This window comes from Leptopilina heterotoma, unplaced genomic scaffold, assembly GCF_015476425.1.
Source record: "Leptopilina heterotoma isolate Lh14 unplaced genomic scaffold, ASM1547642v1 Lhet_176, whole genome shotgun sequence".
NCBI lineage: Eukaryota > Metazoa > Arthropoda > Insecta > Hymenoptera > Figitidae > Leptopilina > Leptopilina heterotoma.
In genome coordinates, this window is record NW_025110892.1 from 578919 (window position 1) to 593049 (window position 14131).

Below are 14131 nucleotides of genomic sequence, written 5' to 3' on the forward strand. Positions count from 1 at the left end.
TCCGTAAACGCGTATAAAGAATTTTTAAATGTTCTATATGCTCTTGTTCCGATGATGATGCAATCAAGATGTCATCAATGTAGGCAAAACAAAATTCTAAACCACGAAGCACTTCGTCGATAAAACGCTGAAATGTTTGTGCCGCATTCCGCAAACCGAAAGTCATATAAGGAAACTCAAATAAACCGAACGGAGTTGTAATGGCTGTTTTACAAATGTCCTCCTCGGCAACCGGAATTTGGTGAAACGCTTTCATAAGATCTATCACTGAAAATATAGATTTTCCGGCAAGATTATGCGTAAAATCTTGTATATGACGCACAGGGTAACAATCAGGTTCCGTCACCGCGTTAAGACCTCGATAATCGCCACACGGTCTCCACTCTTCACCAGGCTTGGGAACCATGTGTAGTAGTGATGCCCATCGAGCTTTCGATGGTCTTGCAATACCGAGCTTTAAATAATTTTCGAATTCCTTTTTCGCGGCTCTTTGTCGATCCGGGGCTAAACGTCGCGGTTTTTGCACTACCGGAGGTCCATCTCGCGTTTTTATGTAATGAACTGTACCGTGTTTTGCTGTAACCCTTCCGTCAGGTCTTGTAATTTCCGGGAATTTTTCCAAAAGCTCATGGTACACACTACACCCAGAAACACTTTTAACACTAAATATTTTACCATTGACCGCTTTTCCTTCTGCCGTGAGCTTTGTCACTGAATCGATTAATTTTCGGTTTTTAACATTTACCAACAACTCGTAGTGTGCATAAATAACAGTATTTATTTTCGTTAATAATATGCCAAAAAACAAAAGTACTAAACGAGTACGGAAACATCGATTATCAACGCAATTCCCATCTCTATTGAATACATCAAATTGTAAGTAAATTATTATATACATTGATATTACATTAACAAATAAAATATAACCTAAAAATAGAGATTTGTATTCTAACTTTATAAATATTGTTTTATTTTATTTTTATTTATTATTTTATAGTTTTACAAAAGTTTTAGTACTCTTAAATACATTTATTTACAAAATTTAAATTCGTGTGATTTACAGAAAAGTGTTAAAAATTTGATTTTTTCCTTAGCAATTATTTTTATAATTGTCATTGATTTTTTTTCATTCATAGGTATGTATTTTGTGGTTCTTTTGAAAAAATTACGAATTTAAATTAAAATTTGTTTTTATTACATCTGACTTTTCTTATCACACGCTTTCAGTAAAATTTAAGTATAAAGAATGAATTTATCACTCGATAGAAAATAGTTATTGTATAAGAAAAAAGGTCATTCCTTTCGAGTAAAATAAAATTCTTATTTATTTTATTTGTCTTGAAAAATATAACCTTATTTCTTATAATTTTAATAATAATGATAACAACTTTCTTCATGTATTTACGTTAAATAAAATTCTATGCCTTATAGCTTCAGGTGATTCAAATCATGAAGATGCAAATGTAAATCAGAACGTCTCACAGCTAGGACAACAAAATGATTCGTTTAGTTCTCATATGGATCATATGGATGATTGTGTAACATCAGGCGACTTTGATTCAAATCATGAAGATGCAAATGTAAATGAGAACATCTCGCAGCTAGGACAACAAAATGTTTCGTTTAGTTCCCAAATGGATGATCGTCTCACGTCAAACGACATTGATTCACACTATGAAATTAATGAATCAGAAGACCAAAGTAAATATTATCAATAATCTTAAAGTAAACTTAAAATATCTTTAAAAATTATTTTCAACATACTGAACGCAAGATCACAGTAATTTTCTAATGTAAAATTAGATGAAAAAGCGGATTTTAATTTTTAAAAAAGGGATTTCTTCAAATTAAGTAAAAAATAATTGTATTATACAGGGCTCGAACGTAAATTTGTTTAAAGTCCGTAAAAGTCACTTTTTTGAAAAAAGGTCCGTAAAGTCCGTAATTTGATTGAAAAAGCACGAAATGTTCGTAAATTGTAAGGTATAATTTGGAAAATTTTAGAAAAATTACAAATAATTGCAGAATTTCAATTATTTTAAAAAGTATAATACAATTCTTATCAGAAATTTAATCATGTTCAAAACTTAAAAAAAAATGTCCTTCATTTAATGATTTTCAATATCTAATATTTTAATCAAATAATTTAATTATTTTCATAAATAATAAAACCCATTGCAAAATTTTAATTATTTTTAATAAAATTTTAATCTAATTTCTCGAAAAATGTAATTCTCCCTAAAAATTTTATTTAAATTCGTAAAAGGATTTAATTATTTAAAAATTTGTTGATAAACAATTGAATTGAATTATATTCAATAAATTATTTGTTTTTGTATTTAAATAATTAAATTATAGTAGAATTTTCTAATAAAAATGTATTCAAATGTGAAATTCAATATGTTCTTAAAAAAAGCTTTTTCAAAAATTATTAAAAACAATGGATTCATAGAAAAATTTTAGTTAAAAACTTTAAACAAAATTTAATTTTGGAGAAGTTACAAATTATTGCAAAAATTCAATTGTCTTTAAGAATAATAAAATCCTTACAATAAATTTAATTATGTTCAAAAATAATAAAATTTTTCTTAAGAATTTAATTATTTTCATAAATTATAAAACTCATCGCGGAATTGCATTTATTTTTCAAACAGTTTTAATGGAATTTCTCAGAAAATGTAATTTGTCTTATAAATTTTATTAAAAGTCGTGGAAAAAATTCAATATTTAATAATTTGTTGATAAAAATATTTATGAGAATTGAATTTTAAGAAACATTGAATTATTTAATAAATTATTTAATTTTGTATATTTAAGTAATTTAATTCTTGTAGAATTTTCTAATAAAAATTGATTTAAAAATGAATTTCAGTCAAAATTTTAAATAATAGTTGAATTTTGAAAAAGTTCAAATAATTGAATTTTGAAATTAATTTTTTTTAAGTTGAATTTAATTTTTTTATATTATTTAAAGTTTTTATTTTCTAATATATATTTAATTGAAGAATTTCGAGTAACTGAAATTCGTGAAATTGAATATTGCAAACAATTAGGATTTGAAAATTGTCATAATATAACTTTTTCGAAAGTTAATTGATTTAAAGAAGAATTTTAGGTAAAAATTATTGAAAATAATAATTATTTTTATATTCTTATAATATAAAATAGTGATTTCTTATTTTCCCATCTTAAATTATTAAAAATATATATCCTTTCACTGGTTCGAGCCCTGTATTATAACAAATGCTGTTTATTTTCATGATTTTTTAATTTCTCTTGTAATTGCAGTTTTTAAAATTTTTTTTTATTAATTATTAATATTACTTTATTATCTTCCTTTATTGTTTATAATTCTTAATTTTGATTCAAAATTTTTGTTAGGTCCTTATTTTTTATTTGAAATTCCATTTGCTTCGGATTTACTTCGAACTTAGTAAAATTTCCTTTTAAAATAGTAAAAAATGTCTTCAATTAAATGTCACTGATTTATCAAAGTAAATTCGTCCATTTAATTGAAATTAGTGTCATTTTCACTAATTCTGATATATAGAGTGTAGGATTTTACTCTTAAGTGGTAAATTATTTTATACTTCTTACAATAACATATCTATGTTTAAAAAGTGTGAAAAGATAATATAATATAAAAGCATTTAACAAATTTTAAAAAACTAAAATATATGTTAATTTAATCATAATAACTATTATGTAACAATTATAATTGTAGATGACGATGATTTTAACGGATCTTCAGAATCTGATGAAAATTTTATTGACGCCATTGAAGATTTAGAAGAAAATGAACCTGACGAAATTAAGGAATTACAATCATGGGCTGTTGAACATGGGATTGAACAAAACAGCATTGATGGAATGTTAAAAATTTTGCGTCGTAGACTCTTGCCCGAATTACCTAAAACAGCGAAAACATTCTTAGGTACTTCAACAGCAGAGTATGAAATAAAAGAAATGGCAGATTTAGACGGAAGTATGGGTGAATATGCTTACTTCGGCATTAAAAATGGACTTGAGGAATGCATAGATTAAATGTTTATACATTTAAAGTCTACAATTTTTTTACAAATTAATGCTGATGGTATCGCCTTAACAAAATCAGGCGTAAAAGGGTTTTGGGTTTTATCTGCAAAGGTTTACTATAAACCTGATGTTTATAAACCTTTTCCAATTTTAATTTATGCTGGAAATTCGAAACCAGCAAATGTCGACGACTTTTTACGAGACTTCATTGAAGAAGTGAATAGTTTACAGTCAAGAATAATAGTGATTGCAAATAAATCATTTAATATTCGCATTCACAGTTTTATTTGCGACACGCCATCTCGAGCATTTTTAAAAGGAACAATTGGCCACGTAGGAATATTCGCTTGCGAAAGATGTGAAACTCAGGGAATGAAAGAAAATGGCGTAACTCAGTTTCCCATTATAGACTCAAAGCAAAGGACGGACGAATCTTTCAGAAATCAAGAGCAGCCTGGTCATCATAAAAGAAGATCTCCTCTTTTAAATGTAAGACCACTTTTAAATATGATCTCCATATTTGTCTTGGATTTTATGCACCTTTTTTGCGAAGGAATCATGAAACGTCTTCTGCAAAATTGGTTTGTAATAACTAGCGTTGCAAAACTCGGGCAAAATTGGAAAACAGAAGTATCGCGTAGACTGCTTCTAATTCGCAAGTGTATACCTTGCGAATTCCAAAGAAAATCTAGATCCTTAAAATCTTTGTGTAAATGGAAGGCAACAGAATTTAGATTTTTTTTGTTGTACTGCGGTCCTATTGTGATGATGGGTGCGTTAACTAATGATCGATATAACAACTTTTTACTTTTACACGCTGCAACAAGAATTTTGTGCAGCGATAGTGCAAGTAAAATGTACCAAAATTATGCGAAATCTTATTTGGAAAAATTTTTTTTGGGTCTACGATATTTATATTTTCGAATTCAGGTTCTAAATATGCATCATGCAATTCATGCTGCAGATGATGTAGTTAAGATGGGTTGTAGCTTCAGTGAAATTAGTGCCTTTCCATTTGAAAATTATCTCGGCAAATTGACGAAACTAATTCGCACACCTAATCGCCCCTTAGCACAGGTTTGTCGAAGATTGCATGAAATCAAAACAATAAATCCGCCAAAACCACAGTTACCAGTCAAAATAAAAATTTTAAAATCTAATAATTCGGAAATTTTAAAATTAAAGTACAAAGAGTGTACCCTAACACCAAAGATGCCAGACAATTTTGTAGTTTTAAAAAATAATAATCTCTTTCGTATCAGAAGAATACATAAAACAGAAGGAGAAATAAGAGTAGAAGGTAACATATGGGATACTAAAGAACCATTATTTACATATCCCCTCAATTCAAAATTGTTAAACATGTGGGAACTGCGTAGAAAGCCTTCTAATCGTTTAACCACATTTAGTGTAAACGATATCAAAGGGAAAATGGTGAAATTATCATTAAATTTTAGTGACAAAGGGCCAAAAAAGCATTACTGCATGCCTCTTTTACACCAGTAATAATGTGTTTTACGCTTATGATACAAAATTGCTTTAAAAATCCGATGTATTGCAATTTTTTTTAAAATATATGCTATTAATTTAATATTTGACAAAGTACTTACAACATTCTCAACAATAAAATAATAAATCAATAAAATAAGTAACAAAAAAAATTACTGAATTATTTTAATTAGAGATTTAAATTATTGCTTTATAACATTTAAAAATAATTATTACATTTAATTTATCAATAATTATATAATTTGTATTGCCAAATTAATAATAATTAATTTTAATCTACGAAATTAAAAAACATAATAAGTAACTATATAAAAAGTAAAATTTTAATAAGTTTTACATTTATAAAATAATTTTTCACTGCTTTATAATTGCTTTTTTCTAATAAAATATATAAAAATAAAGAAAGATGTTTTTGAATTTCCTGCTTTATGTTGTCGCTTCGTGTTTAAAACTGGCAACACTGTTATTCGATTCGATAGTGCTAAAGATGCCAACGATCGTCCCCAAACGCAACTGCGCTTACACTACAAAAAATGCTTCTTATTGGTAGAATAAAACTTGTCCATTTAAAATGCTTTATATATAAAACGTTTTAAATTGGCATCTCAAAAATACATTTTTAAATACACACAAACAGGAAGTTTATAGTATTGAATAATTGTTGTGTTATTAAAGAATTCAATATAGTTATATGTAAGTATATAATGTAATTATTAATTAAATAATGTTATTTAAAAAAAGTGTCAACAAAATCAAAAATAAAATCTGTAAGTAAGAAGTCGAAAAGTGCCAACTTATAGGTTATGTGTTTCTCGTAGTTGAGAAAAGTTGTAGTGTTTTCTTTAATTTAGAATATTAATCGATGCAGGGTTGTGATTAAAAAGTTAAAAAAGATATATCATATTAAAACAGAAACCGACATCGCTATTATACGTGCCATTTAACTTCTTTATAATTATTGAAAAGTGAGGTTATTTCGTTGTAGTTTTCAATGTTGTTATCCATGAGTTCGATAACATTCGAGAAGAACAAAAATTGACTTTTGTTTTGAACTCAACCCGTAAAGCAAAATAATTGCTTGGAAAGTAAATTTTTTAATTTACTTTCCAAGCAATTATTTTTTTACGTCTTATCATTGTGTAAAAAAATGATCTAAAAGTTATTAAACATTAAAATTAACTAATCAAAATTTTTTACAGAGCAATGTCGGATTTAATATTAACGTGTAAGCCTTTTCAATTAGTCCACTTTACTTCGTCCGGTAAAAGTCGGATAACTCGAACAGTAGATATAACATTACTGAAATGGATTAATTTTGATAACAAAAAAAAGCAGTTTTTAACAAAGTATATGCCCCCTCCGTACAATGAGGAAACTAATAAATTGTTGTACGATTTAATACAAAATAATGAAGATGCACTTGACAGAAATTGGCCAGAGTATGTTGTTAAAATTGTTGGTCATGCAGGTGAGTCAAAAATATACCTACTAAAATTTTGTTGTGTTGTTGATAAAAATCTAAAATAAGAATGGAAGGATTATATTATATTTTTTAAAACAAAATGCGTAAAATTGTTTCTTTTTAAGTTTAATTTGTTTAAATATATTGCGAATACATTTTATGATTTATGAAATATTATTTAACAGATACATATGAACAAGCTGTCATGGGATTAAACGAACTCAAGATTAAGGAATTCGCATATACAGAAACGGAAGTAAACCCCGAGAAAAGGGCAAAATTAGCAGCAAGTAAAATTAAACAACAGTTGATGTCTTTGCCAGATTTAAACAGTATTATGAATGTTTCCACAATTGGAGAACCCCAGCCTGGTATTTCAGGAGTTAAATCAAAAAATGTATCGAATTCTAAACAATACAGAAACTCTACGACTTTTTCAGGTTAGTATATTACTTTTGGAACTCAATTGAGAAAATTCAAATTTATCTGTTTCATTGCTAATCTCGTTCAATTCGTCGTTTGAGAAATTAATTTCTTTATAATTAACATTATATTTATTTTTAATTAACAATTATAATTAACAACTTTTTATAAAATTTCAAATTTAAATTATATGTGTAATTTAAAATTTTTTTATTTTTATAGACAAAACAGCAGTATACTACGATTCTCAAAATAGTGACAATTCTCTTTCCAAAGTTAGCAGCAAAAGGAATAAGGCAAAAAAAAATTCTAATGCTCAGCGTAAGTATATTTTTCTTATTAATTTCTATTTTTCGAGAATCTGAAAAATGTAAAATCATTTTATTTTATAATTTTTTTTAACTTGGGATAGATTAAAAATTAATATTAACAATTTTTCAATCATAATGACAATAATTTATTTTCTTTTCTTGATTTAAAGTTCTAATATTTTTTTAGGCAATAATATAGTCAGTCAGACGTCAGACGTCAATCGTCTGAAAAATAATATAGTAGATTCTGATTCGTCAGAAAATCATGATCCTGTTCCCAAAAAAAGAAGAAGGAAGATGCTAAAAAATAATTCTAAAACTCAAAGTAAGTAAAATTTTCTTCTTAATTTCTAGTTTTCGAGAATCTAAAAATCGCTTTATTTTACAATTTCCTTTAATTTAGAACAATTCAATTTTAGAAACTAATGCATTTTAAAATGCTATTAATAACTTTTTCAAAACAACTTAAAAGTGACTACCAAAATATCTTAAAATAAAATGCCTTATTTTTACAGTGAAATTAAAAATTAATATTGTCAACAATTTTTCAATCATATTGGCAATAATTTATTTTCTTGATGGTAAAAACTGAAAAATATGTAAACAATTATTTAACAATTATTTATTATTTATAAAAATATTTTTTCTTTTTTAATAAACGAATCTTACTTTTGTTATAGGAAATCCAACACGTGAATATTCTGACGAGGATGTCTCGACAGAAGATCTACACGGAAAAACCTTTGAGAAGTCTGCCTTCCCACTGTCACAAAATTTCGCTTCTCACTGCATGGAAAGTCTGATCGCCCGCCACTGGGTGCGTAGCATTACCGTTTTCGATAGACAAACTTCCCAAAAAGTTTAGAAAATTACAACTGGGTACGTTGCAACGTACCCAGTTGTAATTTTGACTGACTTGACACTGGGTGACCATGGTCACCCAGTTTGGGAGTGCAGATGAACAAGTTTAGTGGTGGCGCTGACGCATAAGTTTCGGGTGAGCAGACTGCTTAAAGGTTTTTCCGTGTAGACTTTGAGGTTACAGATGTAAAAAAGAACGTCTTAGGGAATCCCCGAACTCAGACTCACAGCCTAATTGAAGAAACACGTGATAAAAACACATATTCACATAATGAAAGTCGTAAATGTGAAAAAAGTAAGAATAAAAAAACTTTATTCATAAATTTTGAAAATACTATTTTCTTACATATATTACAATTTTGATCAAATAAATTTTTCTCAATTTTCTTAGATTTTTCTGTTGTAATGCGAGAAATAAAATCATTACGAATTGAAGTTAAGGACGTAATGGATAATACAAAATTATTAATTGGAATGATTGAAAATCTTGAGATTCTGAACATGGCCAACAAAAAAAGTTTCGAGGAAGAATATAAATTAAATCTGCCTCTGCAAACTTTTGACGACCTTGCAAATCTTAATGAGAAACTTGTAAATGAGGAGTGCAATAACCATTTTGTAAGTAAAAAATTTATTATGGTATTCCTTACGTTTTAGTTCTATAATATTGTTATATATTTTAACTATGAATTATTTGAAATTCCTTGTGTTCTTTTCAAGACATTTTTTATAAATCGAAATGTTTATTCAGGGTTGCTACGCAACCTGGAAAGCCTGGAAATGTCATTGAATTTTATAAACTTTGGAAAAGTCAGGGACTTTTGATCGAAATCCTAGGGGCCGTCCATAAACCACGTGGACACATTTGGGGGGGCGGGGGGGGGGTGAATCAAAAGTCCACGTTTGTCCACGAAGGGGAGGGGGGGTGTTAAAGCAAATGTCAACGTGGACATATAATCAAAGATATTTCCAAAAAAGATATCTTAAGCTTAATCAGAATGATCATAAGTTTTAGTTAATCAATTTCCCTGACAATTTACTGATATTAAAATTAATTTCCCTGACAAAATTCTTTTTACAGGAAAATATGAATGTTTACGGAAAATGAGTAAAATTTATGATTTTAATTATTTTTTAAAATGACAATTATAACCCTTCCTGAATTCAATTATTTTCTACAATTTCCACCCAGTAAAAAAAAGTATTGGAAGAGAGCGAATAGAATAGAAATAGAATTTTTTTTTTTTAGAATACTTTTTTTTACTGGGCAACTAAACCTTCGTCTTTGAATCAATTAATTTAAATAATTTTCCGAAAGTTCTTCTAAAATTCTGTTATATTTTAAATTATTTTTGAATTTGATTGATAAATTTTAATTAAAAATTTTTAACATGATTGTTTCCTCTAAAATGTTAAAAATAATTTTAAAATGTTATTTTTTTTGTATATATTTGAATTTTTGAAAATATGTAATTGAGAATATTGAATTTTAACCGACAGATTGGCTCAGTCGGATAGATGCCTGGCGTTGGTGGTCGTTCAAGGACCAAGGGTATAAGTACCCTTGGTTCGCGCCCACTTGGCTTGGTATTTTTCCGGCACGTGAGACAATCTGAGCGGGAGGTTTGACGTCGAGGTATAATGATGTGCACCGTCGATTATTGTCCGGTACACACCATTAGAACTCGACTGTCGATAAACCGGTTGTACTCAGAGAGGTTTTCTACAGTTTCCCTCTTCTCTGGCGAGAAAACCCATTGACGGGTGGTCCAGGCGTAATGCGAGTACTCCTAATAAAGTCGGCTGTAGACGCAAAATTAGGTTAATATATATAGAAAATTTCTAAAAGTAGAATGGTTATGCTTAATCCAAAAAAAGTATTTCTCGGGGACTCTTGTCGAAGTGCGTAAGGCCAATAGGGCTAGAGTATAAACAATAAAAAAAAAAAAAAAAATATTGAATTTTAAAAAATTAGAAGCTAATTTTCATTCATTTTCATTTTTAAATTTACCTTTAAAGATTTTTTATTCTACAAAAATTGTAACGAAAGACTTAAAATAAATTAATTATTTTCAATTAAATTTTACAAAATTTCAACTATTCAAAAAGATTTGTTTATACAGGGTGGCCATTTTTTTGTAAAAAAAATTCACGGTCATTTCCCGGTCATAAATTATTTTTCCCGGTCATAAATAATAACTCTGAAAATAAATTATTCCATGAAAGATTGAAAGAATTTCCTGATTTTTAGACAAAACTTTGACTTTTTCCTAAAACCTAAAAATATTTTAGTTTACTCTAAAAATAATTTTGAACTTAAATAGATTTTTTGAAATAAATATTTAATTATTATCCATTATTTTTCCATATAGTAGGTATTGAAATTTGAAAAAAATTCAAATTTTAAATCCTTTAAATTTGAATAATTTTTAAGAATTGCTACTGTAACTTATTAACAATTATTTTCAAAATTTCAATTCAATTATATTCTAGAAATAACTAAAATATTTCTAAAATCCACTTGTTTACAAGACAATTTCATGAAATTTTGAATAATTTAAAAATTGTGGTATTTTGTCGCAATTATTTTAAATGAGTCGAAAAAAGTCACAATTTTCTTAATTTCCCCGACAAAATTTTTTCCTGACATTTCCCTTACTTTACTGACATTCTTGCTTTGAAATATGTTCAAAAATAATCTTTTTTATTTTTTAACATACAGGAGTAAAAAAAACTTATTTTTTTAATTTGCAATATCCACGTGGACAATTGTATAGGGGGGAGGGGGTTTGACAAATGTCCACGACTGTCCACAACGGGGGGCGGGGGGGTCAAAAATTGGTGAAAAATTGTCCACGTGGTTTATGGACGGCCCCCTAGAATATTATTGTTTTCTAAAATTATTGTGTTTATTCTTAAAATCTAATTTCAAAATTAATTCAAGTTTAAAAGAATTGCGTTAAGATTTTCATAAGTAGATAAACTTCAAAAGATTTTGATTTACAATTTTGTAAAATTTAAATTTTAAACGAATGTAATTAGAAATATAAAAAATTTTAATTTAAAGAAAAATTTTCAACTAAAATTCTTCTGAAATTAGCTAAATTACAAATGATTGTAGAAATTCAATTATTTTCAAAAGTAGTAAAATTCTTTTTAGAAATTCAATTATTTTCATGAATAATAAAACTTTTTACAGGGATTCAATTATTTTCATAAATAATAAAACTCAATGCTGAATTTCAATTATTTTTAATACAATTTTATTGGAATTTCTCAAAAAAGTAATTATTCTTAAAAATGTTATTAAAATTTATCAAAGAAATTTAATTATTTAAATAACCTTTGCTATAATTTATTTATTAGAATTTAAGTATTATTCTTAATACATTTTTAATTAAATTTATTTAAAGAATTAAATTATTTTCAAAAATTTTAAAGAAATTCTTTGCGTAACAATTTAATTTTTTTAAAAATAATTTTAATAAAATTCTTTGCAAAAATCCAATTATGTTTATAAATTTACAAAAATTCTTGTCAAAATTTCAATTATCTGCATAAATAATAAAATTTTTGTCCGAAATTTAATTATTTTCAAAACTTTTAATAAAATTCTTGGCTGGATTTAAATTATTCTAATACAATTTTCATCAAATTTCTCGAAAAATGCAATTATTCTTAAAAATTGTATTAAAGTTTGTCAAATAGAATTTAATTATTTAAAAATTTGTTGATAAAATTCTTTACGAAAATTCAATTTTAAGAAACATTAATTGTTAAATAAAATATTTATTTTTATAGTTTAATAATTGAATTGTTGTAAAATTTTTTAAAAAATATAGAGTTAAAAATGAATTTCAAATTAAAATCTCTGAAAATTGGAACTTTTCATACTTTTATTTAAGAATTCTATAGAATTAATTTTTCGCAATAAGTTTAATGGCATTTTTTTAATTATTTAAAGTTTTTAATTCCTAATATATTTAATCGAAAAATGCCAGAATAATTAAAATTTCGTAAAATTAAATTGTAAACAAAAAAGTTTGAAAATTCACAAAGAACTTTTTCAAAAATTAATTTAAAAAATTAACTATAAGAAGAATTTTAGTTGAAAATTCTAGAATGAGTAATTGTAATGATGAAAATAATTTTTGAAGAAGTTACAGTAACAAAGTAGCAAGTTTTATAATAATATTCTTATATGTTATTGAATTTTACATTTTTGAATATTTTAATGTCTATATAAAATAAAAAATGATTAAATATTTATTTGAAAATGAAGTTATTGATGTCTTAAAATAATTTTCGTTTTAAAAATCTGGAAAAATTCCGTTTTTTAACCTGAAAAACCTGGAAAAGTCAGGGAATTTGAAAAGAGCAAAATCGTGACAACCCTGTTATTTATTATATATTCTTATTACAGAAGGCGTCTTTAAAATTATCGTTAAATAAAGATGTTGGGATTAGAAAAGTTCTAAATGCAATAATCAAGAAATATCTATCCAGAGATATTGCAATCAAATTAACTGCAATAAAGCCAAGTCCTGGCAAAACGATTTTTAAAAACATGAAAATGTGTTCGAGCTTATTGGGTAAAAATATTAAATTAAAAAAATAAATCGTATAAACAAAGATATTTAAAGATTATTTAACTAATTTTTAACAAATTCATTTTCAGAGGTTGCCATTGCAAAATTTCAAATTGATGATGATGAAGTACTCTCTCACCTTGGCGTTATTTTTAGAAATTCAAAGGATTGGGATGGCCATCGAAATCGAAGAAAAAATGATAACTAGTTAATAATTTTCAAAATTTATTAACTATTTAATTCTCCTACAGTCAAACCTGTCGGAATGCAACTCTAATTTTTAAGCTTTTTATTTAGAAAAGTCTAACATGAATTATTTTCACTTAGTTTACGAATAATATAAAAATATTATAAAATTAAATTATAAAACAATTTTTAAGTATTGTTTACTGTAATAAAATTTTATAAATTGAGTTGCATTTCGACAAGTGCCACTGTAATTTAATTTTTCGTTTTATTAATTAACTTACAAATATATAAAATCGTTGATACTTCTTGAAAAGTCATCCAAGGATTCGGATAGACATTGCGATAAAAGAAAGAACAAAGAAATTGATCATTACCATAGATAAGTTAATAATTTTCAAATGTTGATCGTTTTAAAATTTTAAATATGCGGTTTATATTATCATAATTTATGTTTTGTTTTATCGATTAACTTATAAATATATAAGTCGTTCATATTTTATAAAAGTCTTTAAATAAAAATGAAATAAACTTAATATTATTGTTTTTATTTTATGAATTAATAAATTCAAATAAAATAAGTAATAATTATAATAAATAAATAATTAATTAATCCAAATTAATAAATTCGGAGTGGTTACTGCTAAAAGTTTTGAGAAAATGGTAGATTTTTAGCTTACTACATTTACAAACAAAATCTGTATATTGTTCAAAAATTTTACCACAATATCCACTCTAAATTATTAAGCGGATGA

At 26.0% G+C, this 14131-nt stretch overlaps 2 protein-coding genes across 2 annotated transcripts; both read left to right on the forward strand.

The window, feature by feature from the left end:
• The first annotated feature begins 780 nt into the window (after positions 1 to 780).
• Positions 781 to 4080, forward strand: LOC122499783 (putative uncharacterized protein DDB_G0289963). The gene is made up of 3 exons (XM_043608293.1): positions 781 to 876; positions 1432 to 1701; positions 3725 to 4080. Exons 1-3 carry the CDS (start codon positions 795 to 797, stop codon positions 4042 to 4044), a joined length of 672 nt encoding a protein of 223 aa, XP_043464228.1. The 5' UTR covers positions 781 to 794; the 3' UTR covers positions 4045 to 4080.
• A 331-nt stretch (positions 4081 to 4411) lies between these two features.
• On the forward strand, positions 4412 to 13802 carry LOC122499782. The gene is made up of 9 exons (XM_043608292.1): positions 4412 to 4524; positions 6744 to 7012; positions 7192 to 7446; positions 7652 to 7750; positions 7928 to 8065; positions 8421 to 8896; positions 8993 to 9219; positions 13025 to 13193; positions 13280 to 13802. The coding sequence occupies exons 2-6, from the start codon at positions 6748 to 6750 to the stop codon at positions 8603 to 8605; spliced, it is 942 nt and encodes a 313-aa protein (XP_043464227.1). The 5' UTR covers positions 4412 to 4524; positions 6744 to 6747; the 3' UTR covers positions 8606 to 8896; positions 8993 to 9219; positions 13025 to 13193; positions 13280 to 13802.
• Positions 13803 to 14131: the final 329 nt, after the last annotated feature.

Coding starts and splice junctions, on each gene's coding strand:
- LOC122499782 (XM_043608292.1), top strand. CDS start 6,748: ATGTCGGATTTAATATTAACGTGTAAGCCTTTTCAATTAGTCCACTTT. Junction 7,013..7,191: donor TAAAATTGTTGGTCATGCAG/GTGAGTCAAAAA, acceptor ATTATTTAACAG/ATACATATGAACAAGCTGTC. Junction 7,751..7,927: donor AAAAAATTCTAATGCTCAGC/GTAAGTATATTT, acceptor ATATTTTTTTAG/GCAATAATATAGTCAGTCAG.
- LOC122499783 (XM_043608293.1), top strand. CDS start 795: ATGCCAAAAAACAAAAGTACTAAACGAGTACGGAAACATCGATTATCA. Junction 877..1,431: donor TCTATTGAATACATCAAATT/GTAAGTAAATTA, acceptor TATGCCTTATAG/CTTCAGGTGATTCAAATCAT. Junction 1,702..3,724: donor TAATGAATCAGAAGACCAAA/GTAAATATTATC, acceptor TTATAATTGTAG/ATGACGATGATTTTAACGGA.